The sequence below is a fragment of the Periplaneta americana genome, chromosome 10 (assembly GCF_040183065.1).
Source record: "Periplaneta americana isolate PAMFEO1 chromosome 10, P.americana_PAMFEO1_priV1, whole genome shotgun sequence".
Classification (NCBI taxonomy): Eukaryota; Metazoa; Arthropoda; class Insecta; order Blattodea; family Blattidae; genus Periplaneta; species Periplaneta americana.
The window spans coordinates 113055111-113081205 of NC_091126.1; the positions used below are offsets into that span (position 1 = coordinate 113055111).

Consider the following 26095-nt stretch of genomic DNA (forward strand, 5'->3'; position numbering starts at 1 on the left):
TTCATTTTATTTTTCTTCCACTCACTCTCATTTCTTTTCCTTTTACCTTTAAATGTACTAAAGTCATCAACAGCCTCAACCAAGTCAGCCATTTTCAATACACTCTCAGCTGTTTGGCAACACTAGCGCTGTGCAAAATAGATGGTGAGATCAAGAACCTCCCAAGTCCCGGACTTGGGATTGTCTTGAAATCACTACAGCATTTAGTCGCCATTATATGTGGCAGTGAAGTGCAAAGTTGGGTGGTTTATCTCGTCACTAGATGCGGTCCACTTCATACAACACGATTCAGGGTAAAACCATATTTGGCAAAAATAGGGACTTGGGATGTTCTTGAAATCACTGTTTCAATTATTAACTTGATATTCCAGCAAATATTACAAGAATGCTGGCCTGTTATGGTGCTTAAAAATAATTCAGTTTTATATAATAACTATATAACATACTCTATAAAGCATAGGAACGTTGACTCTGGCTGAATAATTTATTCATGACTGGTCTAAGTCATATTAAATACGGTGTTTCTTCAGAAAAGCTACCCCATCCAAAGTAGGCCTACTTGTTAAGATATAACACTCGAGAGGATGAGGACACACTATGTACTGGGAAACTAACGATTTCTCTTCATCCTGGACCTCTCGCATGTTATATTGGTAATTAGTAACAAGTTTGAGGGAGGGACTACAACAGTGCATTAGAATATACAGGTAAGTGTCAAAGGATTTTTGTGCTGAAAGTATTTGTGGCTGTGAACTAAAACCACGTGTTCATCGCTATGTAAATATCACAGAAATCAATTAAACAAAATAAAATTAGGGAAAATTTTAGAACATGGATTGCACCTACCAAATTACGTCTTAAAATACTAAAAAGAGCAGATTTGTCTGCGTTTGTCGAATGCGCATCATTATATTTACGAAAAGGCACTTTTCAGTGCCAATAATTTATTTTGTGTGCACAAGGTTGGAATTTTGAAGTAAGAAGGAAAGGGTGCAATCCATGTTCTGGAGTTTATCCTAAAATTATGCCTTCTTTGATGTAGCTTTTCTGGAGAATTACCTAAATATTAGCCTACTTAAACCTATCGTAGACCCAACCTAACATGTTGATCATTTTCTATTCATATAGCTCTAAATGTTCGGTATCATGCATGAATTTTATGATATAACAATTTTTAGAAGTGTTATGTTATTGTTTGTTATTGCAGCTTGGCTTTACTCCAGCTAGGAAAGTGATAAATTCACAGAAGGGGACACCAGGCATACATAGACTATGTAAACGTCCAGTGACTGATGCTGATGATTTTACGAAAGATGCAATTGCGAGATTTATGACAAGTTGCATAGGCCCTAAAGGTAGGGAAGTTACAGGAATTATTGTGTTGATTTATGCAATGTAAATCGGATATTAGTCATATGTATAAAAATATGGCATAATTTTCATTTATTGTTACAGGGGAAGTACTAACAGCAGCAAAAGTTCTGGAACATATGAATGATAATTATGAAACATATTTATTTGGAGGATCCTTATCATCAGTGAAAAAAATGTTGAAAGAGATGAAATTTCTATGGAGCAAAGGGGATCGTTATACACATGTACAAGAAAGTGATGTTATTCGTTTTTGAGAGAGTATATAAGAAATGTGGAGCGTGAGAACCCTAAACCCATAGTATTCTTCGATGAGACTTGGATTTTTATGAATGGTAAATTTCAATGTATTGTGAGACAAGAGTGATTGAATTTTTTACTAACAAATAGGTTAACACTTATGTGGAATACGAAATTGCAATTAATATAGGCTACTAGTCATGAATTCAGGTGGGAACAACATGTTTTGCAATTAATAGTTTCATATTATAACTAGAGGTTAGTTATAAAATTCTTGAACGATTTTCCCGTGTTTAAAATTTTAGTGTCTCTTAGAATTTCAATGTGAATTGCTTTTCTCTCTCTGTTTTTTTTTTTTTTTTTTTTTTTTTTTAAAGTAGGATCACCCACTTATTCATGGAATAAACCAGGTGAAGTTTCCAGTGACATGAATGGTGTTATTCGTAGACCAACAAATGAGGGTGGAAGATTAGATGCTGGAACGAAAGGTGGATTTATACTCGGTAAGTTATATATATTTATATTTTACATAAATTTGGCAAGAGTAATTTTTTTAATCAGGGTACAAAAATATAAAAATTGGTGACTAAATAAAAATGTGGGAAAGCCTTTGAGAGGATCTCATGTCATGTTTATGTTATGTTATGTGCTGCAATTGCAATAAAAGAATAAATCTGTTTTATTTTCTTTATTTAAATGCTGTGAATTCATGTGACGTAATTATATGCCCAGGTATAATTTTTATTGCAGGTGCTGATTTAATTTTTTCATGCAATTGAAAGAAAGTAAGGACTACCATAGTGCTATGAATGGCCCTGTAGTTGAGAAGTGGGTACAAACACAGTTGTTGACCTGAGAACATTAGGGCAATGCGTTATTGTCATGGATAGTGCTGCATATCATAGCAGACTTGTGGAAAATCAGCCAACAACAAAATGGAGGAAAGAACAGCTCTTGGCGATTGCAACTGAATATAATAGATTTGTTGTACTAAATGATAAGAGTTGATGGTGTGTTTATTTTTATTTTATTGGGTTATTTTACGACGCTGTATCAACATCTAGGTTATTTAGCGTCTGAATGAAATGAAGGTGATAATGCCGGTGAAATGAGTCCAGGGTCCAACACCGAAAGTTACCCAGCATTTGCTCGTATTGGGTTGAGGGAAAATCCCAGAAAAAACCTCAACCAGGTAACTTGCCCCGACCGGGATTCGAACCCGGTTTCACGGCCAGACGCGCTGACCGTTGATGGTGTGAAATCACCTTTTGATATTACAATGCAATATTAATTTCCATACTTTACAGTCATTATTATTATTATTATTATTATTATTATTATTATTATTATTATTATTACTACTACTACTACTACTAGGTACTACTATTATTATTGCAACTGTTTCTCTTATTTCTCATGATTAGGCATACTTATAGATGCTCCTTTTTTTTCAGGTGAAATTGAATCTACATAAGAATTCTAAGACAACAGAGCCTTGCCAATTACTGTTCTGAAGCAACCTTGTCTTATGTGTTGTGTCTATATGCAATTACTTCTTTCAGTTTCCCCCCCCCCTTAATTTAATGAAGTTGTTGGTTGATTAATACCCAGTGTTCAGCAGTTGATGTCATTTGTTATCTTGCACTCCAGCAGCACTGCTACTTACAGACCTGTTACTAAATCTACGTATTACTCTGTGAAAAGATTTATTAAATCTACATACTTAGACTTCAACAAAAAAAATTTAATAACACAATCCCAAGGGAAAAAATGGAACTCTCTGCATCAAAATCCACAGTTAATTCCCGATTTACCACGAAAATCGTCTGTAGCTGCATTTAGATTGGCAACAGGCCATGATTGTTTGGCCAAACACCTGCATAGAATTGGAATATATCAGTCCCCTAACTGTCCATTGTGAAATTCAAACCAAGAAATGGATTCGGAACATCTCAAAATCTGTGCTTCAGTGACTGGTCATGAAAAATATTGGAGTGCAAGAGGTCAAATGACTTCACTGTCAAATGCCTGGCATTAGAAAATAACAACAACAACATATTTAACCGGATGATTGAAAGTTGTGTAAAGTTGGACAGTCAAGACAATGATCCATATCTTCATTGAGATTTCAGAAATGGCACTGGGAGATTCTGAAATATAAGTTCTTTGTAAATATTTGAGACAATCATGGCCTGTGATAATATGAGTACTGCCACTGTAGATTTTCATAGAAGTTCAGTTATTAAATTAGGTGTATTATTTTTACTATATATTGTACTATATTTTTGTTTTCGCTTAATTGATGAATTGTATATGCTGTAAATTGTATAGTAGACTGTAGGCCTATAGCTTAACTGATGAATTGTATGTGCTGTAAATTAAAAAGTCGGCTGTATACCACAAGTGATGAATTGTTTATGCTTGTAATGTGAAGTAATTTGCATGATATGTATTATCAATTTCTGTATATTTCAACTGATTGAATTGTTTATACTTTTAAATTGAATTAACTTGCTTGCTATGTACTATATTTTATAGCTTAACTGATGAATAATTGTGTAGTTTTGTCAATTTAATAATCTGAGTGCCATGTACTTCATATTTTTAGTAGAGCCACCAATGTAGCTTAGTCGGTAGACTCGTTGGCCTGCAAATTCAGAGCTGCACTCGAGGGTAGGTTGGATCCCACATTTGGTCTGATTAGTTGGTTTCTTCTGAGGATTTTCCTCCATCGTGGAGCGGATGCCAGATGGCCTATTGCAATTTTTTCATTTGCTTTAGTATCATTCTGATTTTTGTTACCACATTGTCATGTTCTGATCTTGTTATTCTTTTAACAGTGTGGTAAGATGCAGGTATAGATAACCTTACAGTAATTTTGCTACCTTTCAGCTACCTCATTACCTCCCACTCCATAAAGTTCAGGGATCTACTGAAGTACCAGTCGTCGATGTAATTCGACCATTTTTCTTAAAATTTTAAAACACTGTAAAATATTGAGATTTCTTGCTGTTACGTCCAATACTGTAGCAAGAATATCTGATTTTGAATCTGATAGTATGACAGCCTTCTCACATTTATGAAGTTGATAATGGAGATTTTGTAAGCTTAAAAGTGTATCTAAATTTTCACTATCAAAATTAGTCAGTGTTTGTAGTTAGTTAGTGGCATTTAAAAAGGGCGCATCAGCTACTATGGCTATTTGCGTCCTTATCTAAAATCTTTCACTAAACACAAACACAATACAATAACCAGAATGTTTAAAAGAACTAAAAAGCGTTGTCACGGTTAAAATGGGGCAAACAAGTGTTTGAAATTAATTCCCTGTAAAAGGGAATATACTGGTATTGTACTACAACACCACTACATCTATGGCTTGGTAAACAGGATCCATCTATAAAAAATACTGTATGTAGTCACTCACTGACCAGATCATTTTCTAATGATTTTTAAAATGTCTGGAGAAGTATCACATCTCTTAACATCATCTGTTAAAGTTAACTTACATACTATTAATTTTCAAATAACTTGGGATTGTGTTTTATTAGTAAAGTTTCCCTTAATTGAGCAAGTCGAGTCAAAAAGTCTGTTGGGATTTTGGCTCAGTTTATTAATATTTGTGGACTGTGATTTTTTGTTCTAGACAACCATATTATCTGCAAATGATGAGATCATAAGATCTATTTCTTTAGTTAGATCATCGACATTAATATTGGAAAATGTATTCCTGAAAACAACAATGTGGGAAGCCCATATGGATCTGTCTCTATTTACATATTTGTGACAATGAATCAAATAATCAAGTCACTGACCCAGTGTAACATTTTATCTTGGACACCCTAAGTTTACAATTTCTTAAGTGATTTATATCTACAGAGCCATATGATCCTTGAAAATAAATTAAAATTTCTCAGGTGTTTTGTTTTCTGTTTAAAATATCTTTAATATCTTGACTAAAATTTAAAATTTGTCCATTTGTTGAATGTAATTCTCTAAAGTCAACTCAATAAGATGAAAGTTAGTTACTACATTCCAGGAACCAATTCAATCTATGAAATCATCTCTTCCATAATTTTGGCTATCATACTAGTAAGTGGTATCTGTCGATAATTCGAAAAGATATTAGTTGCACAATTGCTTTTCAAAATTGATGTTACGATAGATTTTCTCCAGACAGATATTGTATTTTAGATGAGATTACAAGATGAAAGTAGTGAGTTTGCTTGTTTGTCAACATGTTAAAGAAAATCAGCATGTGTATTGTCTAGACTTGGAGATGTTTTGGGTCTTATGTTATTAAATTAATAGTAATATTCAGTTCTTGATTAAATATTGTTATATAAAGTAGACTGTAGATTTAATATTTCTTTCAGTTTTTCCTTAATAGTCTGACGTACACAGATAAAACAAACAACCACACCACCAACTAATCTAATAGAAATTAAAATATAATTAAATGTAGAAAAGTAATTAAAATTATAAATACACGTAATAAACCATAACCCCCTATTTCAACAATATACTATTTTATTCCCTTTTACAGCTTAGGCCTATAGATAATTATTAATTATAGTTATTACTTATTAGCGTAATATTTACTGAACTTATTGGCTATTTCACTTCGTTTGAAAGATGACATTGTGTACAAAAAGCATTTTTGGATGATCGTTTCATGCTGTATGTTGTGTATAAATCTATGATTTCTGGCCATCTGTTCTGTGTAATCCATCTTTTGTATGGAATTAATAAAATACTCTTTTGGTAGTAATTATTTTATTAATTGAGTACTTAATTTTCACCAGCTCACATTTCTTGAATCATTTGTTTTTTTCTTATTTAAATTTAGGACACGAGCCAAAAAGAGACTTCACAGTTATGTATCATACATTTTTTCAATGACAGACGTGGAGTTGCAGAAATAATAAGTGCAAGTGTAACATTACTAAGCAATTTACAAACAAATGAAATCTTTAAAAAGGTGTCTAGAAGTGAAATTACTTATGGCTTTTAAGGACCAAAATTATTTTTGTAAGTTGATTTATTATTATTTCAGTTTTAGCCTATTTGTATTATCCATTTCCTTACTAATTTCAAAAGATAATCAGAAGTTCATTCGAATTCCAACCAAAAGTCAATTGGTTATTAATTTATCTACCTTTAGGAAGTATATGTATGCTGAAATCTTTGAAGTACAGTGACAATAATTTAATTGGTCTTGGAACAGATTTGATGCTTGAATATTATATTATATACTATACTTTGTTGTATATTTACATCTAGTAACCTAATAATAATAATAATAATAATAATAATAATAATAATAATAATAATAATAATAATAATAATAATAATAATAATAATAATTATTTATTGATTTATTTATTTATTGATATTTATGTGCTGGACAACAGCCATAGGCCAATAAAAGTCCAGCACAGTGATACAAATAATGCAATAAAATGAACGTACACATTACATAATAGAGATAACAACAAAAAAGAACATAGTTTACAATGATTAGTTTACAAGAATTAATACTATTATATTTTAAGGAAAAGAGTTGGTTCATACAAAAGTATTACCAAAATGTGTAGAAAGATAATGCAATTAATATTAGCAAAGACATTGCCATGTTCTAATACTTCTATACATTGAATGGATCAAAATCGTCTACATGTAAGTTAGCATGTTTAATACATCTGGAGACCGGCCAGGAAGATTTAGAATTTCTAATATAGAAGAGTTTGTGATGTCTCATGTCCTTCATAGGAATACGAAGGCTGACACTGTTTAAGAAAGATTGATCTTCAAGGACCTTGCATAAGAATAAGTAATCGAGATCATGACGTCTCGCATACAGGCTTCGACATTTAAAGTGCTCGCATTTTTGATCATAGTTATACTCAGAGTTATTAGGCAGGAATCTGTACGAACATAATGAAATAAATTTCCTTTGAATATTTTCAAGTTTTGCCGAATCAGAATTAGTAATAGAGTTCCAAACTACAGATGCATATTCGAGTTTCGATCTCACTAATATATAGTATAGTATTAAAAGAGAGTCAGGTGTTGAAAAAGAATAAGTAATTGACCGAATTATTCCTAACATTCTTATTGCATGGTTATAAATATAATCAATGTGATTGTGAAAATATAGTTTATTGTCAATTAATACACCAAGGTCTCTAATACAATCTTTTCTGTTAATTAATAAATTTTTTAGGTGATAGTTATATTTTAGTGTAGAGGTTTTCCTTGAAAATGATATTACGTAAGTTTTGGATTCATTAATCATCATCCCGTTATCAACTGACCAATTGGTAATTGAATTAATGTCACCCTGAAGAAATTGACAGTCGGCAGCACTATTGATTTTTCGAAAAATTTTAAGATCATCAGCGAATAATAGATAGTCAGAACTTATTCTTTTGCAAATGTCGTCAATGAAGATTAAAAATAGAAGAGGTCCTAAAGTTGAGCCCTGGGGCACACCACAAATAATATTAAATGGATCAGAGAGACTATTCGAAATTCGTACACAAGATTGTCTATCGTGTAAATAATTTTCAAACCAGTTTACGTAGCTTACCGATAATCCTATATTATTTAATTTAGACAATAGTATAGAATGTGGAACTATATCAAACGCCTTACTGAAATCAAAATATATTGCATCTGTTTGGCCCTGGGATTCAACAACTGGTACAATCTGATTCAAATAAGAGACTAAGTTAGTTGTAGTAGATTTGGATTTTGTAAATCCGTGTTGTGCAGAATTTAATTTATTTTTAACAAAAAATGAAATATGTTTGTGAATTATAGTTTCAAAAATTTTAGAGAAATTATTTAAAATAGAGATAGGTCTGTAGTTACTAACGACATTCCTTTTGCCATTTTTAAAGACCGGAATAACTGCTGCTTGTTTCCAGTATGATGGAAATACCCCAGATTTCAAACTTAAGTTAAATATGTGAACTAATAAAGGTGTAAGAATTTCTGAACACCCTTTAATTATAAAATTTGGAATACCATCAGTGCCCGTTGATTTAGTCGGCTTTAATTTTTTAATTGATTTCTTTACATCATCATGTGTTACTATAGGTATAGATAGACAGTCTGTACAATTGTTATTATTGTTTTGTGCCTTAAGATTAAGCTTTTTCTGAACTGAATTGAAATGGTTAGCAAATGCATTGACAATATCTTTTTCATCAGTGAGGTGTTTATCTCTAATAATAATAATAATAATAATAATAATAATAATAATAATAATAATAATAATAAAAGTAATAGTAATAGTAATAATAATAATAATTATTTATTTATTTATTTATTTAGAATATTAACTTGCAAAACAACAGCACAAAGCCAATTAAAGTTTAGCACGATACAAAACAGAACAAAACAACAAATGATGATGAGAATGAATGATAGAAAATGGCAATGAGATGAAATACAAACAATATAATAGTCTACATCAATCATAGATCAAATAAAAATTATAAAATTATAAAATTAGTACAATAAGATAATTGAAATAATGGAATAGTCTACCTTAACCAACTGACCAAATGCAAGAAAAAAAATGGACAAATAATTATTAAAATTAGATCAGTGAGTTAAAAACTCAAAGATATACTACACATTAAATGGATCCAAGTTGAATCCATGCAAATTAGCATATTTAATGCATCTGCAGACCGGAGAGAGAGATTTAGGATTCTTATTATAAAACAATTTATGAAATCTTAAACCATTAGCTGGAATACGAAGACTGATATTGCTTATGAAAGATTCACAATCAATATCACCCTTAATGACTTTACAAAAAAATAAATAATCAAGATCCTGACGTCTGGTGAACAAACTACCGCAATTGAAATATTTGCATTTAATCTCATAGTTATAATCGGAATTTGGTAAAAATCTATAAGAACACAAGGAAATAAATTTTCTTTGAATATTCTCCAATTTAACCGAGTCAGTGGAAGTAATGGAGTTCCATACAACAGATGCATATTCAAGCTTGGATCTAACCAACGTATAGTATAAAATTAATAAACACATAGGAGTGGAAAAAGAATAAGTTATAGACCTAATTAGACCAAGCATTCTTAACGAATGGGTATAAATATATTGCACATGATCATGGAAATATAATTTAGAATCAAGTAGGACACCAAGATCTCTAATACAATCTTTCTTAGTAATTACGACATTACTGAGAGAATAGTTAAATTTTAGGGAGATAGTTTTCCGTGAAAAGGAAATAACAAAAGTTTTGGATTGATTAATTTTCATTCCATTTTCAACAGACCATTGTGAAATTGAATTAATGTCATTTTGAAGAATTTGACAATCAACCAAACTATTAATTTTGCGAAAGATTTTGAGATCATCCGCAAATAAAAGGCAGCTAGAACTTATTCTTTTACTTATATCATTTATAAACAATAAAAATAATAGAGGTCCCAAAGTAGACCCTTGAGGAACACCGCATAAACTATTAAATGGAACCGAGAGAGAATTACCAAGTCGAACACAAGACTGTCTATCTATTAAATAATTTTCAAACCAATTAACGTAGTTAGTGGAGAGACCAAAATTACTTAATTTATTTAATAAAATTTTGTGAGGAACAACATCAAATGCTTTGCTAAAATCAAAATAAATTGAGTCAATTTGACCTTGATTTTCAACTATAGGCATTATGAGATTAAGATAGGAAACTAAATTAGTAGTAGTAGATTTCCCTCTTATAAATCCATGTTGGGCCGAATTGATCATATTTTTGACATAAAATGAAATGTGTTTGTGTATAATTTTTTCAAAAATTTTAGAAAAATTGTTTAGGATAGAAATGGGTCTATAATTAGTAACACTGTTTTTATTACCATTTTTGAAAACTGGAATAATGGATGCTTCCTTCCAAAGTGACTGGTAATAATAATAATAATAATAATAATAATAATAATAATAATAATAATAATAATAATAATAATAATAATAATGTAAAGGAATAAAAGAATAGAACATAGCAATACACTTTTCATGTGATTCATTTCCTCCATTTCTTATATAGTTCGCCTACGAAAATATATTACAAATTATTATTGAAACTATTTAGAATAACCTTCCGACATAAAGGTAAAGTACGGTGAGTAAAGAAGTCATTCAGTACATAGGATCGTGATTTTACTACATGTGGTGATATCTGGTAACAGTTGGCAACATTGATAAGACGGAAATATTTGCTGTTTGGGAACTGAACTTACGTGATCCTCACTATACTTTCACCATTGGGGGGGTCTCCGGTGGACTAGAAGATCTAGACTATGCAGATGATATCTGTCTCTTAGCTCATTCCTTTAAAGATATGAAAGCCAAACTGCAACAATTGGAAAAGGAAGCACAGAAGGTGGGTCTTCATATCAATATTAATAAAACCAAAGAATTGTGCATAGGTGCCAATCAACCTACTCTTCTAACTCTAAGCAGCGGCGTAATTGAAAATGTGAAGGAATTCTCATAGCTAGGCAGTATAGTCTCCCAGAATAGTGGTACAGATAGCGATTCGAGAGTAAGAATAAAGAAGGCAAGATATGCCTTTGGGCTGCTAAAGCCTATATGAGTCATTCCATGTCAAATCGCACAGCAATAAAACACGACCTTCTCGTAAATGGTCGAATTTTTTTCATGAATTCCAGACATCAAATAAGGAGACCTGTATTGTTTTATTTTCACAATTATTAATTATTTGTGTATTTATGACTATTTGAAATTACGCAAATTATGCGCGCACTGTTACAAAAACTCACTTGGAACTCTGTGTCTACAAATAATTGAGATTTGCGGTTTGGCGCATTTGAAAGACTAAATACAACACTTTTTATTACTTTAGGCTTATCACAAATAAATTAAAAAATTGGCCTAATTTTTCAATCATTTATTTTTCAAAGCAAAATTACTATATTATATAGCCAAGTTAAAAATCTTAAAAAAAAATATAGACTTGCTCCCTGATGTATTATCTTAAACTACTGCATTTAGAAATGTGGGAACTGCACACATACATTTGTAACAATTTATTTTCTAGAGGCATGCACGTGCTCGCGATTACCAGCTAATGAACTGCTTGTGGCTGTGGGCTAGAAGGCTGCCCATGGAAAGTTGTACACAATCCCCCGTTACATATAATAACTGATGTCACCACACTACAAAACAAATGCATTCATTCATCAAATGATAAATACCTTAAGGAACAGTATATATCTTATCTAAATTTATTTCATTATTGTCAACTCAGCTAAGAGGGGCAGCCCTTCACAATGCTAAATGTTTATACTGTAATATAGCCAAGTGTTTAACGATAGCAATGCTGGGAAAGGCAGTAAACTTTATGCCAGTAAACAGATGGCAGGAGACAAAATATAGAAGAGAAAAATATTCAGTCAGGGATGAATTTCATGGAGTGACGTGATTTCTATACAAGATTAGTGACAGCAAAGATCGCATAATATATAACAAGTGTTTAAATCCATTTGACCTTCCTAATTACGCTTTTAAAAAGAAAAGTACACTAATACGCGTAAGTCGCAATTTATTGATAAAGCTCAATTTAAAGGAGTCTTTGAATGTGCGAATATGTGATTCTTTCCTTAAAAAATCTATCAACTTCCGGATAGGTCAGGTGAAATTATATGTGAAGCCGGTACTTCTTGTGATATTAATAAACATGAATCAAACGAAAGTGCGGACAGAGGAAGTGATTATTCCACTTCTTCTTCTAGAAGTTATATGGTTACAGCACTAGAAATCAGTAATATTGAGAAATTAAACAAGAGTTTGATGTCAATAGAATCCCTTATCAAGAAAAGAAAACTACAACAAAAACGATACCCCCGTGAAAAGTTTAAAAAAGTAAAAGGCTCGCTAGCAAGTAAAGTTTTTCATGTAGAAGATGCATCGTTATCCCTTCAAAAGTCGGCCATATTTTATTTCTGACGGAATGCAAAGAAAATGTACAACCTGAAAATTACATAGTTATTCCAGACTTTTCCGAAAATTATTAATTTGTAATACAAGGTTCAGTACAAGGTGTGCATTGGAACAAATGCCAAGCCACAATACAACCTTTCATAGTATATTTCAAAGAAGATACAGAAATTCGTCACAAAATATTATTGTCATCTCAGAAAGCATGAAACATGACACCGATTTCTTTCACTTTTTTCAATCCGAAGCAATCAATTTCTTAAACCAAGAATTCAATGATATGAAAAAAAATCATCTACTTTTCTGATGGATCAAGTTCACAATACCAAAACAAAAAGAATTTTAAAAATAATTGCTTACATAAAGACGATTATGGAATTAGCGTTGAATGACACTTCTTTGCAATGTCGCATGGTAAAGGTCCATGTGATGGCATTGGAGAAACTGTTAAAAGACTTGCCACGAGAGCCAGCCTATACAAGATCCTACAAAAAAAAAAAACTGTTTGATTGTTCACAAAAAACATTTCTAACATGTCATTTATATTTTGTCCATTGAATAAGCACAAAAACCACACTGAAAAATTTGCAGGCCAGATACCATAATCTAAAACCAATAACTGGTACATTAAAATTACATTCTTTTACTCCGTTGTCAGAATCTGAAGATTTAGTAAAACAATTTTCTTTCAAGAAAGAAGGTAGGCGAATGAAAATTTAAAGTGTAGTGTGAATGAAAACAAATGTTTAAAAAGCATAAAGTACAAATATTTGAAGATATCATAACAAGTAAATTATCAGTATTTCCTCAAGTGACTTGAATCATACTGGGTGTAATGTTGCAACATTCACTCGATCATCCAGCACCAATAAACCTCCCAGCGCGCTTCAACGCTTCCCGTCCACTGCTGCTGCACCGATTGCTACACATTGTTTCGTAAGTAATTAAATTTCCATTAAACTATTGGAGATCCTATTGTGATTTTTTCTGGAATTATTAAGAATACTTCAGTGCACATAATAGGCATTTTTTTAGACTTTTAATACGGCTATTTCACATTGATATCTAACTTTTAAAATTTGAATCATAAAAAAATATTTGTAATAATTATATTAAAATCAGTTAGTAAATATTTAACAAAAGACAGTACTTTAAGCTTTCAAATGCATTTTTCAAAAAATTTTTAACATCAATATCCTCAAAAATATGACGCTTTAAATGTTGAATTGTGCGACATTTTTAACGAATTTTGACATGCAATATTTTAAAAACAGGTGGACTTAGGAGGATACAAAAACACACTTGTTGGTTTATTAGACCCATAGAGTTGGATAAAAAAAAAAAAAACAAATATAAACGCAATCAGAAATATGAAGGTCAAAATTTGTATAATTTTGTGCGACTTGACGTGGAATGACTCATATGGAAGAGTGCTGCCTAAATAATAAATACTAAACTAAGAATTTTTAACACAAATGTCAAATCCGTGCTTTTATATGGCTGTGAAACCTGGAAAATAACAACTATTATCAATCAACTACAAGTTTTTATTAATAGATGTTTGAGAAACATTAAAAATATTCAGGCTGGTCCAGATATCCAACGAAAACCTATGGTTAAAAACTAAACAAAAACCAGTTGAACTTGAAATTCGGCATAGGAAGTGGGGATGGCTGGGACATAAACTTCGCCGACCTCCAGATGACCCCGCCAGGAAGGCATTGGATTGGAATCCGCAGGGCAGCAGAGGAATTGGCAGACCCAAGATAACATGGAAACAAACTGTTCTCACAGAAGCAAAAACGATGGGGAAGACATGGAGTGAGATCAAGGAGTTGGCCAGGAATAGAGTCAGATGGAGAAGCTTTCTGAGAGCCCTATGTTCCATGCTGGAATGATGGGAATATTGATTGATTGATATACTTTCACCGACTGTTCACAACATCCACAGTGTACTTCTGTTAGGTCTATCTCTTTTATAGTTGTGGCAAAATGTACTTAAATTGAGTCTGCCACAAAGCACTGAAGCAATCAAACACAAAGGCAGATGCTAGTCCAAATCTAAAAACTCTACAGCTGACACACATTGGAAGTAATTTTGTTTCTTATGTTCTAATTTTAAGAATTTTAAAATCTCATTAAGTGCAATATTTAAGGAAAATTTCATCTAAATGTCGACGTAAACTAATGTTACATATGCGTAACTCACGCTACATAGCTTTCAGAATAAGATTTTGTATAATACCAACAATGTGTTTTTTTTATCTATGATTGAAGATTAGGCTGAATACTAAGAGCAATAAACAATTTAACAGACATATGATTCTTAACATATCTATAAAAAGAAGAGGTTATTTTCGTAACACATAGGTTATTTTTGTAACACATGTTATGTGGCACGTGGTTGTATTTAACTCATATTATAAGAAAAATGGACATGTAATATTAAAGTCTAAACATGTCATAACGTACCTTGCACCACTATCTCCCGGTTTATAATACAGAGTCAGCCAAGGCTTGACCAGCATCAGTGGAGAGTCGTATGCATAGTAACTGTTGCGCTATCACAGTGATCAGACCTCTTGCTCGCATACGTTTCGTGTTTAGTTACATAAAAACGTTCACACAGTGAAAGTACAGCTGTATACCGTACATTTAAAGTGTAGTAATGTGTCCACTATGAATGATTTAAAATTTAGTGAAGACATTTCGTACAACTGGATCAGTATTGGATTAGAAACAGGTGTGAAGCGTGTTCCCACTGAGGAGATGTTAGATGAAACTTCCCACTGACTAGAGAAAAGTCCTACGACATCATCCCGCTGTATAGCTCAACAGGTGGGGGTGTCACAGTCTTCAGTGATGAAGAGGTACGAAACAATTAAAATTAAAACCTTAAAAAATTCGTGTAGTTCAGAGGTTAACGGAATCAGACCAGACTTAGGTTTTGCACATGGTTCTAACACCAGTGTATGACAGACTACTTGACCCCATCTTAATTTTTTATACTGACGAAGCATGGTTCCGCCTCAGTGATTAAAAACAAAGTTTAAGTGAATAACCCACACTCACGTGAGGAACTCAAATAAAATACCCGGCACGAAATTAAAGTCATTTCGGAGAACAAACTCCGACGAGTTGCTGGACAGGAAAATTTCAGAACACGGATTGCACCTATCAAATTATGTCTTAAAATACTAAAAGGAGCAGATTTGTCTGCGTTTGTCGAATGCGCATCATTATATTTACGAAAAGGCACTTTTCAGTGCCAATAATTTATTTTGTGTGCACAAGGTTGGAATTTTGAAGTAAGAGGGAAAGGGTGTAATCCATGTTCTGGAGTTTATCCTAAATTTATGTTATGATAGTTTACTTAACGTACTTAAAAAAAAATATGAAAGTTTCTGACAAAATTATGATTTTAAAAACCATTGCTTCGCTAAACTAGTACTGAGGTAGTTTCCTTCGCACTCCGCTTGTACAACTTGCATATACGAATCTGTAACAGGTTAGGTTTGGTTAGTTTAGGCTTTTATGCCTTGTATATACCATCAACTGCATCTCCACAAAAAAAATCCCTTATAAATTCCACGATTTTCACTTCCAAAATCACAGGAACTACCTATTAACGAAGCGTAAGTACTATCAACAAGCGACTTTCAGTTCCACATAGGACAATACATAATGTTCTCTACGTAATACCGATTTTGACTAATTCTGAACGAGTTATAAAGCTATGAAAATTCATATGTCCATTTCATCACAACAGTTTAATTTATAGTTCGTCATAATTTAACATACGTTTCAGAATTAATACGAGGAAACGTATTGCTTTTTTCCAATAAATCGTGGCTACTGGAATAACATAATTTACGGCGAAACTAACCAATCTAACACACAAACGTCTGCTTCTTACGTTGAGAGATTATATATATATATATATATATATATATATATATATATATATATATATATATATATATATATATATATAGATTAAATTCATATTTCTATTATACTTACTTTCAAACAGAAAGGACAGTAAGACTTGCTGAAGACCATAACCCCGTTCTCTCGCACCAACTTTTCTACCCTCTCCGGAACAGACATTGTGTATGTTCTTTTCAGCGCTAAAATGTAAAATGATAACCTGTGAAACAACACATCCACAAAGTATTAATACTGAAATTACTAGAATACACGTAACCTTCATGTAGGCCTATGTGAGTTAGGTAACACCTACCTTTCTCTTTACCTCGCAGGATAATAATTTCGCAGGAGAGTGACAAGGACAACTACAAATAAGATTATTTGCCATCCAATTATATCAGTATACAAGAAAGCATGACTTGCAAAATTTAGTTCAATGTACTATGTATTTCTGCCCACCTTCTAAAATTTTCCTCCAACACATTACTCTTCGAACCGGCACACTCCTTATAGTTCTTATATATTGATCAGGGACACCAATCCAACGTAAGAAATTACGTCACATTGAAGGAATACCACAGTCTAATAGATACAGTCACGCAACTCATACGTATAAAATATGCCAACATTTGACAGCTGGCGCGACAGTAGCCCTCTAGCGGCAGGCAAGTTAAAAGTGTGCACACTACATATGATAACACATCAGAAAACGGATTTTGCGTAATTTATTTTATATTTTTATGCTATACAATAAGTGTATATGGTTCTTATTAATTCTACTTTAGAATCCTGGAAGAATTTCACACGCAATCTACAAGTTTCAGAAGCTGGGAATAAACGTAATTCTTTCTGCTCCTTACAACTGAATCATGGCCCTGATGACGTATCATGGTTTGAAATAATATAATTGTTTGTACGTGGTCGGTTAATTCAATTCATTCCTAAATATATTTATGAATCACTGGAACTTTGTATTTCCTGTGAGAAGAGTAAAAATTACGTAGCAGCTTCAAAATTGTAGGGAATATCTCGTAGGGTACATCGCATGGTGAACTCCTCTCTCTATTTCCTGAGAAATTAACGATTTTGCATACCGCAAATTGGGGTAAACTCGGCCGCTGAGGTAAACTTGAAAATAAAGAAAAGAGGAGGATGTAAACATTAATATGAAATTCATTATTTCTCCATTTCTTAACAACCGATATTTCCTTTATTATTTTGAGTCACAAATAGTGCTGATGTTATGGTTTAAATTTTTATGGCAAGTTTACCGCATTTTACATTACATTTCCAGTTTTCACACATAATACCTAATTTGAACATATCATACCCATAAATACGTAATTTACATGCACTTACTGCTAATATGACGTAGGTGAGAACAAATAAATGAACACACAATTTTGTTGAAAAAATTGTAACTTCAATTAACTCAGAAAATGTAGGCCTAATTTTATTTTCAGAGCAGAAGTGGTGTAAGTCAAAAATGGGTAATGAGGGGTTAAAGTAAACATTCTGTAAAATACAGCGCAAAGCGGCAGTTAATATTGAATGTATTTAAACTATTAATAGTCAGTGAATAGCACGAAAGATATATTAATTGCTACTTTGCGCTGTATTTTACAGAATTTTTACTTTAAACCTCCAATGCTCCAATCTTGCTCCAATGTTATATGTCACAGCTCCAGGAACACCAGGAAGTTTGTTGAAGAAAGATTTTGACAATGAATGGATGTACTGTTCTAGTGGAAGAATTCCCAATTCTTGATGCAGTTGTTGATTTCTTACAAACCAGGGGGCATTTGTTGCAGTACGCAGGAACTTGTTCTGGAGAACTTGTAGGCGATGCATGTGTGTCTTATTTGCAGTCACCCACACTGGCGCTGCATAAGTTAAAAGAGGTCGTACAAGCGAGGTGTAGAGTAGCACTGAACAGTCCAATCCAATTTGTGAACATCTATTAACCAAAGGGTATAATTTTCGAATTCTAGAAGAGGTTAGTGTAACAATACGAGTTATATGGGCATTCCATGTAAGTTTCGTGGCTAATAATATTCCCAAATATTTGACAGCTTCTTGACTAGAGAGCCATGTAACTTGTTCATTTAGAAGAACCAAAGGAGGTAGATTATGAAAAGGCCTTAAAGAGAAGATTTTAGCTTCTGTCTTGGTAATGTTGAGTAGTATTCTCCAGTCAGAGAACCATGTAGACACCTCCTGTAAGGATGTCTGAAGAGTGCTGATTGCAGTATTTAGGTTACTATGAGAATAAAAGAGAACTGTATCGTCAGCATATATAGCTATGTATGACGGTTGTAAACATGGAATGTCATATGTGAAGATATTGAAGAGAAGTGGTGACAGTATAGATCCTTGTGGTACTCCGGCTAAAACTGGACGAAGCGTTCATTTAATGCCATCTATACGTACTTAGAACTGACGCTCAGATAAAAAACTTTTCACGATGCGTGTGAGATAGTCAGGAAAACCAATTCTATATAATTTTCGCATTAAACCATCATGCCAAACAGTATCAAATGCTTGGGCAATATCCAGAAACACAGTGGCAGTATACTGGTTTTCTTCAAAGCCTTTTATAATGGATTCAGTGACTCTTTGCAGTTGGTGTGTTGTAGAATGTTTTGGACGAAAGCCAAACTGAAAATCTGGAGTTATCTTGTTTTGGAACGTAAATTTACAAATGCGATGATGAATAACCTTCTCAAACAATTTCAATAACGTGGGCAGTAAGCTAATAGGTCGATAACTTGATGGCAAGTGCTTAGGTTTGTTATGCTTATGAAAAACAATGATTTCAGCAAGCTTCCAGGCTCGAGGAAAGTACCCAATTAAAAGGGCAGCATTGAAAATTATCGTCAAGTAAGTAAGAGCTTTGTTGGTGAGCTTCTTTAGTACAATGTTGGGTATAAGATCATGGCCTGGAGATTTTTTATTTGGAAGCCTTTGAATGAAGTGAGATAATTCTTGTGGAGTAGTAGAGGAAATTTTCTCTGGCACAGTCGGTTTATTAATATTTTCTATAAGTTCTTCTTCAAATTCAGAGGTAGTCTGTTCATTTTTATTCTCGTTTGGGGTGAATACATGTTGATAATGAGATGCAAGCAAGTTACATTTCGACTCTGTGTCTGTGGCTATTTGAGAGTCTAACCGAAGTGTTGGGATGACTGTTGGTTCGCGTAGAACACGCTTTGTAGCGTACCAAAGAGTATTATCAGCTTCAGATAGAGATGATAAGTAAGACTGATATGACTGTAGGCGATGTTGTTCAAGATTTGTCTTGACTAATCGTATGAGATAATTCAGCTTCTTCCGCTGCCATGGTTGCCTCTCTCGTTGCCATTGTCTACGAATACGATGTTTTTCCTTAATTAATTGGACTACGGAGGATGGTAGGTAGTAGGGCGTTAATGGTCGCTTGGAGCACATTGTAGAATAATTTACACATGAGCATATTGTGTCCGTAAAATGTTGAACATCATTGTCAATATCTGTTGCTGTTAGTGGATGATATTCTGTGACTAACATTGAGTCTAGAGTCAACTGAAATTTATCCCAATCAACAAAACCATTAATAAGGCGTTGCACTTTAGGTGTTACATTAGGAGACAATTTGAAACTAATCAACACTGGACAATGATCTGAATCAAGTGCTGTTAATGATGCAATATAAGTTGGTAAATGCATATTCTTTTGAATTTCGATGTCAAGGATATCGGGAAGATCGGCGGGATTATATGGATAGTGTGTTGGTACAGTTGGTGCGAGAATATGGAGACCAAGGTTGGTAATGCAGTTGTAAAGACGATGTCCATTTGGGTTCGATACTCTGCATCCCCATGATGTGTGTTTACAGTTTAGAGCGCCCACAAGAAGTGTTGAACCGACTGAGGGAAATAAAAGAGCAAGATATGCAGTATTTAGCAGATATTTTGGGGGCTTATAAGCACAAAATAAGACAAAATCATGGTTATTTTGATACTTAATTTTGATTCCGACTGTTTCTATATCAGACGAATAAGGAATAAGGACTTGATGATGTGTAAAATTTCGCTTAATTAAAATGGCAACACCACCAGATACAGTTGAAGCATACCTATCATATCTATATAGTTTATATCCTGGAACAGTGAAGACTTCGTTTGGAAGAAGGTGAGTTTCTGTGATGCAGGCTATCATAATATTATGTGTTGACATAAAGGCAATCAGAGAAGATCCTTTCATTCTAATACCATCAGCATTCCAATTGATTATAGTGAGTTGATGAATAGAAATTTTATTATTTGCTGCCATTCTGGAAGTAAGATGACAGAGAAGACATAAAGTAATCTTTAATTTCTGACAAGAATGGAGTCAATAAAGTGATAATGTGCGGAATAACCTTAGAGGGTAGATCGGTTAAGAGAGATGAAGTGGAAGATTCTGGAGCAGTTGACTTATAGGGCGACGGTGACTCTGATCAAAGGATCCTTTCACTGCATTTGGATACGTCTTAGATCGAGAGTTTGCTTGAAATTTTGACGTAGATGGTTGAGACATTGAAGGATTTACTTGATGTTGAGAATCTTCTGTGCGTTGAAATAATGGTTGCGAAGATTCTGGAACATGAGTCCGTTTTTCTTGTCTTAACTGAACACCACGTGAGAGTTTTTCCTTCAAATGTAAATAGTGTTCACAGCCTCTGTAGTTAGCTGGATGTTGTTGTTGACAGTTCACGCACTTAGGCGGTATTGTTTTAGGATTTGGGCATTGAGAGAAATGATGAGCCTCTAGACATCGTACGCAGCGTGGTTCGAGTTGGCAGTAGTTCTTAGTATGACCAAAATTTTGGCACCTTGTACACTGAGGAATCTCTTTGGATTGGCGTCTGATTTCGACTTTAACTACACTGTAAAGTAGGCGACTGAGATTTAGTATTGATTTCCCTTGGTCATTGTTGTCTAGTTCTTTTGCACAAAATGGAGTGGGCTGTTTGTTCTTTCCTAGGAGTCTTGTTACTTTATGAACTGGATAGTTAAGTTCTTCAAGGGCGACTTTTATCTCTTGATCACTGAGAGATTAGGGTACATTTCGAATAACAGCAGAAAATTTCTTTTCAGAGGGATTTTTATAAGTATAGTATTGCTGACGAATTGAGTCAAAGTAAGTAGTAAGTGATCGAAAATCATGGGATGTTGAAGCGTATAATTTTATGATTGAACCTTTCAAATCTGTATGAAATTCTGATTGTACATAATTCTGTATGCTTTGTAATAAGAGCTGATAGTTCTCAATGTTCTTTAAGCAGATAGGTGGAATTCTTTTTCCTTTTGAAGTGTAGAAGCAGCAGAAGGTTCCTCCATGCTGTCTTCCGTAGCTAAAGGCTGAAATCTGTTTTGAGTTGGAATGTTGGTGTAACACGTCATATTCTGTGCTATTTCTGTATTTGAGCTTGTGCACGGCCGCTTATTAATTTGCATATTAGAAGGGGTTGCATTCAGATTAGGTACTGAAGAGGCATTCTTGTTCGCAGTATTTAAAATAGTAACATTTTACTTCCAAGTGGAGTCAACTTAACATGCTTAGTATAAAGAGGTTGCAGTGATTTTTTAGGTAGCTGCATAAATATTGTTTTTTTATCTTCTTTTGTTTGTAACTAGGCACCAAGGAAATGTTTACAGAACCTGTGTCATTTCCACAATTATTAATATTTATATCGCTACTCACAGTTTCCATTTGATCAACCATAGTATGAAAATCATGTTCAAATGTGCTAGGATCTAAACCAGAAGAACCGGATTCATTTCCAGAAGAACCACTAATTTGAACTGTGTCCATGCTTGAAGAAAGTTTTTCACGCACTCGCACCAATGAATAATAATGTTAATTTGAAAACTAATTAAACCATTATTTTAAGTAATTAAACAACACTATAACAAAATAAACAATATTAACACTAATATTGACTCTTCAGGTTGAAATAATCATAGTTAAATCACTCGAAAAATCAATACTGTACACAATAATAGGTTGAATTAAGATGTTTACCGCGCGACATTAGCAAATATTTTCTGTTATGTACTCTTTGGTTCGATAACACATTTCTCGGCGCTATGTGTGTGGACAATGCTGTCTCGCCTCGTTCGCGCATTTCTCGTTGCACATTTCACACTACATATCTCATTCACCAATCATCTTCAAACTGGCCGCCACCACCTACCGCCCAACTCCTTACAAGGAGACCATACTTATGAGAGATTTTCGCAACGCAGACTGGATCCAATTCAAGACGCACATTACACTGACACTACCCGACATCGACATATCAAAACCAGAAGACATAGACCACGCCGACGAAACGTTCGTACAGGTGCTTGAAGCTGCAATGAATATATCCATACAGACAAGAAAACGCACAACGGATACACGCAGGCGACTACCACCAAACATAATCAAACTAATAAAGACAAAGAGAGCAGCGCACAGACTATACACACGGACACACGCAGACGAAGACAGACGACTGTACCGTTCCCTTCAACAGAATGTACGAGAAACCATACAACGTTTTGAGGCGCACAGATGGAAAAGATTTATGGACAGACTTGACCACAATAGAACTCACAATCCCAAACTTTTCTGGGACGTGATCAAACGGATACGAGGAAAACACGCAAACTCAAACCACCCACTACGCGACGGACAACACATAGTATACGACACGCCTGGTAAACTAGATCTTCTCAGCCGCACACTAGAAAATATACACACCACACCAAATCACCCATCTTTCGACCCCCAACATCTAGCATACATTACACATCACATCACACAGAATCCTGATCTCTACGAGCCGCTTCCAGCGCCACTTCCTCTATCGACCGACGATCCACTCATTGACAACATCACTCCGCTAGATATATCATTGGAACTAAGATACATAAAAAACTCTTCCCCCGGACCAGACCAAATCACTTACAACATACTACGCCAACTGCCTCCCAAAGCACTAAATTATCTTGCAGAACTTTACACAGGATCACTCAGACTAGGACACACACCAAAGCGCTGGAAACACTCTCACATTCTTCTCTTTCCTAAACCAGGCAAAGACGCGTCTGACCCACAAAACTACCGACCGATCAGTTTGACATCAACATTAGCCAAATTAATGGAGAAAGTTCTCGTGTCACGACTACACGTCTATATGCGCAACCGCAATCTACTCCCGACCACTCAAGCCGGATTCCGACCGGGAGCGCAGCTACACGACCAGCTGATACGAGTGCTCACTCCCATTGAAGAGGCTTATACACGCAGACACTACAGCATCCTTATTGCCTTAGACGCCAAGAGAGCCTTTGACACAGTTTGGATAGACGCCCTAAAATATAAACTCACATCCTTAAACCTGCCACATGAAATCACACGTTGGCTCTCCAGCTTCATATCGAACCGAACAGGACAGGTGAGACTCGGAAGGAACGAACTCTCTCGGACCTTCCGAATAGAAGCTGGAGTCCCCCAAGGCAGTGTCATATCTCCCACTCTGTATAACATCTATGTGGCAGATATTCCCCTCCCTAATAACCTGCTAGTAGGACTGGCACAATATGCAGACGACGTCGCATATTGGGCAACACACCCCCGACTCCCCTCCGCTAGGAAGTTACTAAACGCAACACTCAGGCAGTATCTAAATTGGACCAACACGTGGCGGATCACAGTCAACACAGACAAAACACAGATATGCGTCTTCCGCCCAAAACTCCGGACTCGAGTCCTCCAGAACAACCCAATCACAATAGCCAACACTCAACTTCCACTCCAGCGGAATCTGACATATCTAGGAATACCCCTCACCTCCATACTCTCCTGGACCGAAGTAGCTAAAGAAACCTGGAGGAAATATAACGCTGCCACCAGAGCAATAAGCTACCTAAGTGGCATCAATCGACCCGGTTGTATGACCGAAACACTCCTCCACCTATACAAAGCATTGGTTAGATCCCTATGCATACATCCCTCCATTTTCCTCGCACAAGCCCCTCCAACGACCCAATTGAAATTTGAAGCACGCGAAAGAAGAATTCTCCGCCAAATCTTCCACCTGCACAGACGCACCAGAAATAACACAGTTTACACTACCACAAAAACAAAGCCACTCTTCACACACCTAAACAACATAAACAGGAAATACACACATTCGGCAGTAAATCGCGTATATACACAACACATCTTCCCAAATCCCCCGAACACAAACAACAGAACAACACTGGAGAAACTCCTCTACAACTACCACCAGCCCCCACCACCAAACTAAAACACACAAACAAAACCGCAAACACTGTTGGAAATTTGAATACTGTCCGAAAGGACACACGACAGCATCAGAGAGGCAGATGAATAAAATAACACCACACCATGAAAGTCTCCATAACGATTCAGACGCTTCTGCCACCGGAAGGGGAAACTTAAAAATGTATGTGTGTATGCACAGTGTTCTGCCCAAGAGCAGGTCTTTAACTGCAAACCCAGCATTTCCCTTTCTTGCTTTCCTCTTAATCTCCCCATATAATACTTTAATGCTGTCTATCAACTGATATCTTTTACCCCGAACTCTTGTCCCGTTCACCATTCCTTAAGCATCCCAAATTAACAAATTAGGCCTACACCAAAATAATTAAAACAAAAAAAAATAAAGTAAAAAATAAAATAAAATAAATAAAAAGCCAATCACCGCACTCACACACCTACTGGCACTTATGCCAGAAATAGTGTATAAGTATGTAAATATTTATTTATTGTTATTTATGTACAATGGCTGGAGAGGGCATCCTGCGCGTATAAGACCCTAAAACGGCCTCTGGCACAAAGCCAGTAAAGTCAATAAACATCAACACATCTGTACTATCGGCTCCACAAGTAAAGAACCCGGAGAAACCATAGACTTACTAAATAACCGCTAGACCGCTCACTGGCGCTAGTGTTATTCTCCCAAATTGAACAGCCGACGGGCGGCCATTTCCTTGGTTGAAATCAATAAGTACAGGTTTAGTTCGTGTGCTATTTTTAATTGCAGCAATGCACACAGATGTAAAGATAAAGAAAGAAGGAATGTTACATTTCACTGATTAGTTGATCTTTAATTTCTACAATATTTTTGGCCCGTATTATGTTACAGAAGAAAAACTATTGTACTTATACGGCTGTTTGTGCTTCAGATTTCCTCTGAGTAAAGATTCCCTTAACCGAAAATGGATAGGTGCAATCCGCAGAGAGAATTTCTACCCTACAATGAATCATTCACTGTTTCAACTCATTTCGAAGATAGTTGTTACCTCTCAAACTACGTTATTACCGTATACATTGTTATTGTCCTTCATCCACTCCATATCCTTCCCTTTTTTCAAACAGCTGTTGTTTCAGTGCATACATGAATAATAAAATTATTCGCCGAATTCGAAGATACAGAATTAATAATAATAATAATAATAATAATAATAATAATAATAATAATAATAATAATACGTGGCGCTACAGTCCGTGAAGGCCCCAGACC

General features: G+C 34.5%; 1 protein-coding gene across 9 annotated transcripts in view; it reads right to left on the reverse strand.

Moving 5' to 3' along the window:
• LOC138707964 (thioredoxin reductase 1, cytoplasmic-like) overlaps nt 1-17110 on the reverse strand; it is a 479245-nt gene extending 462135 nt beyond the window's left edge. Inside the window, exons 1-2 of one of the 9 annotated variants that reach the window (XR_011334488.1) lie at nt 16996-17110; nt 16630-16736 (exon numbers count right to left, since the gene is read on the reverse strand). Coding sequence is in view for 2 of the 9 variants with exons in the window: in XM_069838056.1 (XP_069694157.1) it covers nt 16630-16756; nt 16850-16924 (202 nt within the window). In the remaining 7 variants the exon portion in view is untranslated. Of the gene's footprint in view, nt 1-16629; nt 16757-16849 lie in introns of all 9 variants that reach the window. The other 8 variants (XR_011334491.1, XR_011334487.1, XR_011334489.1 and 5 more) reach the window with 8 other exon arrangements.
• Nucleotides 17111-26095: the final 8985 nt, after the last annotated feature.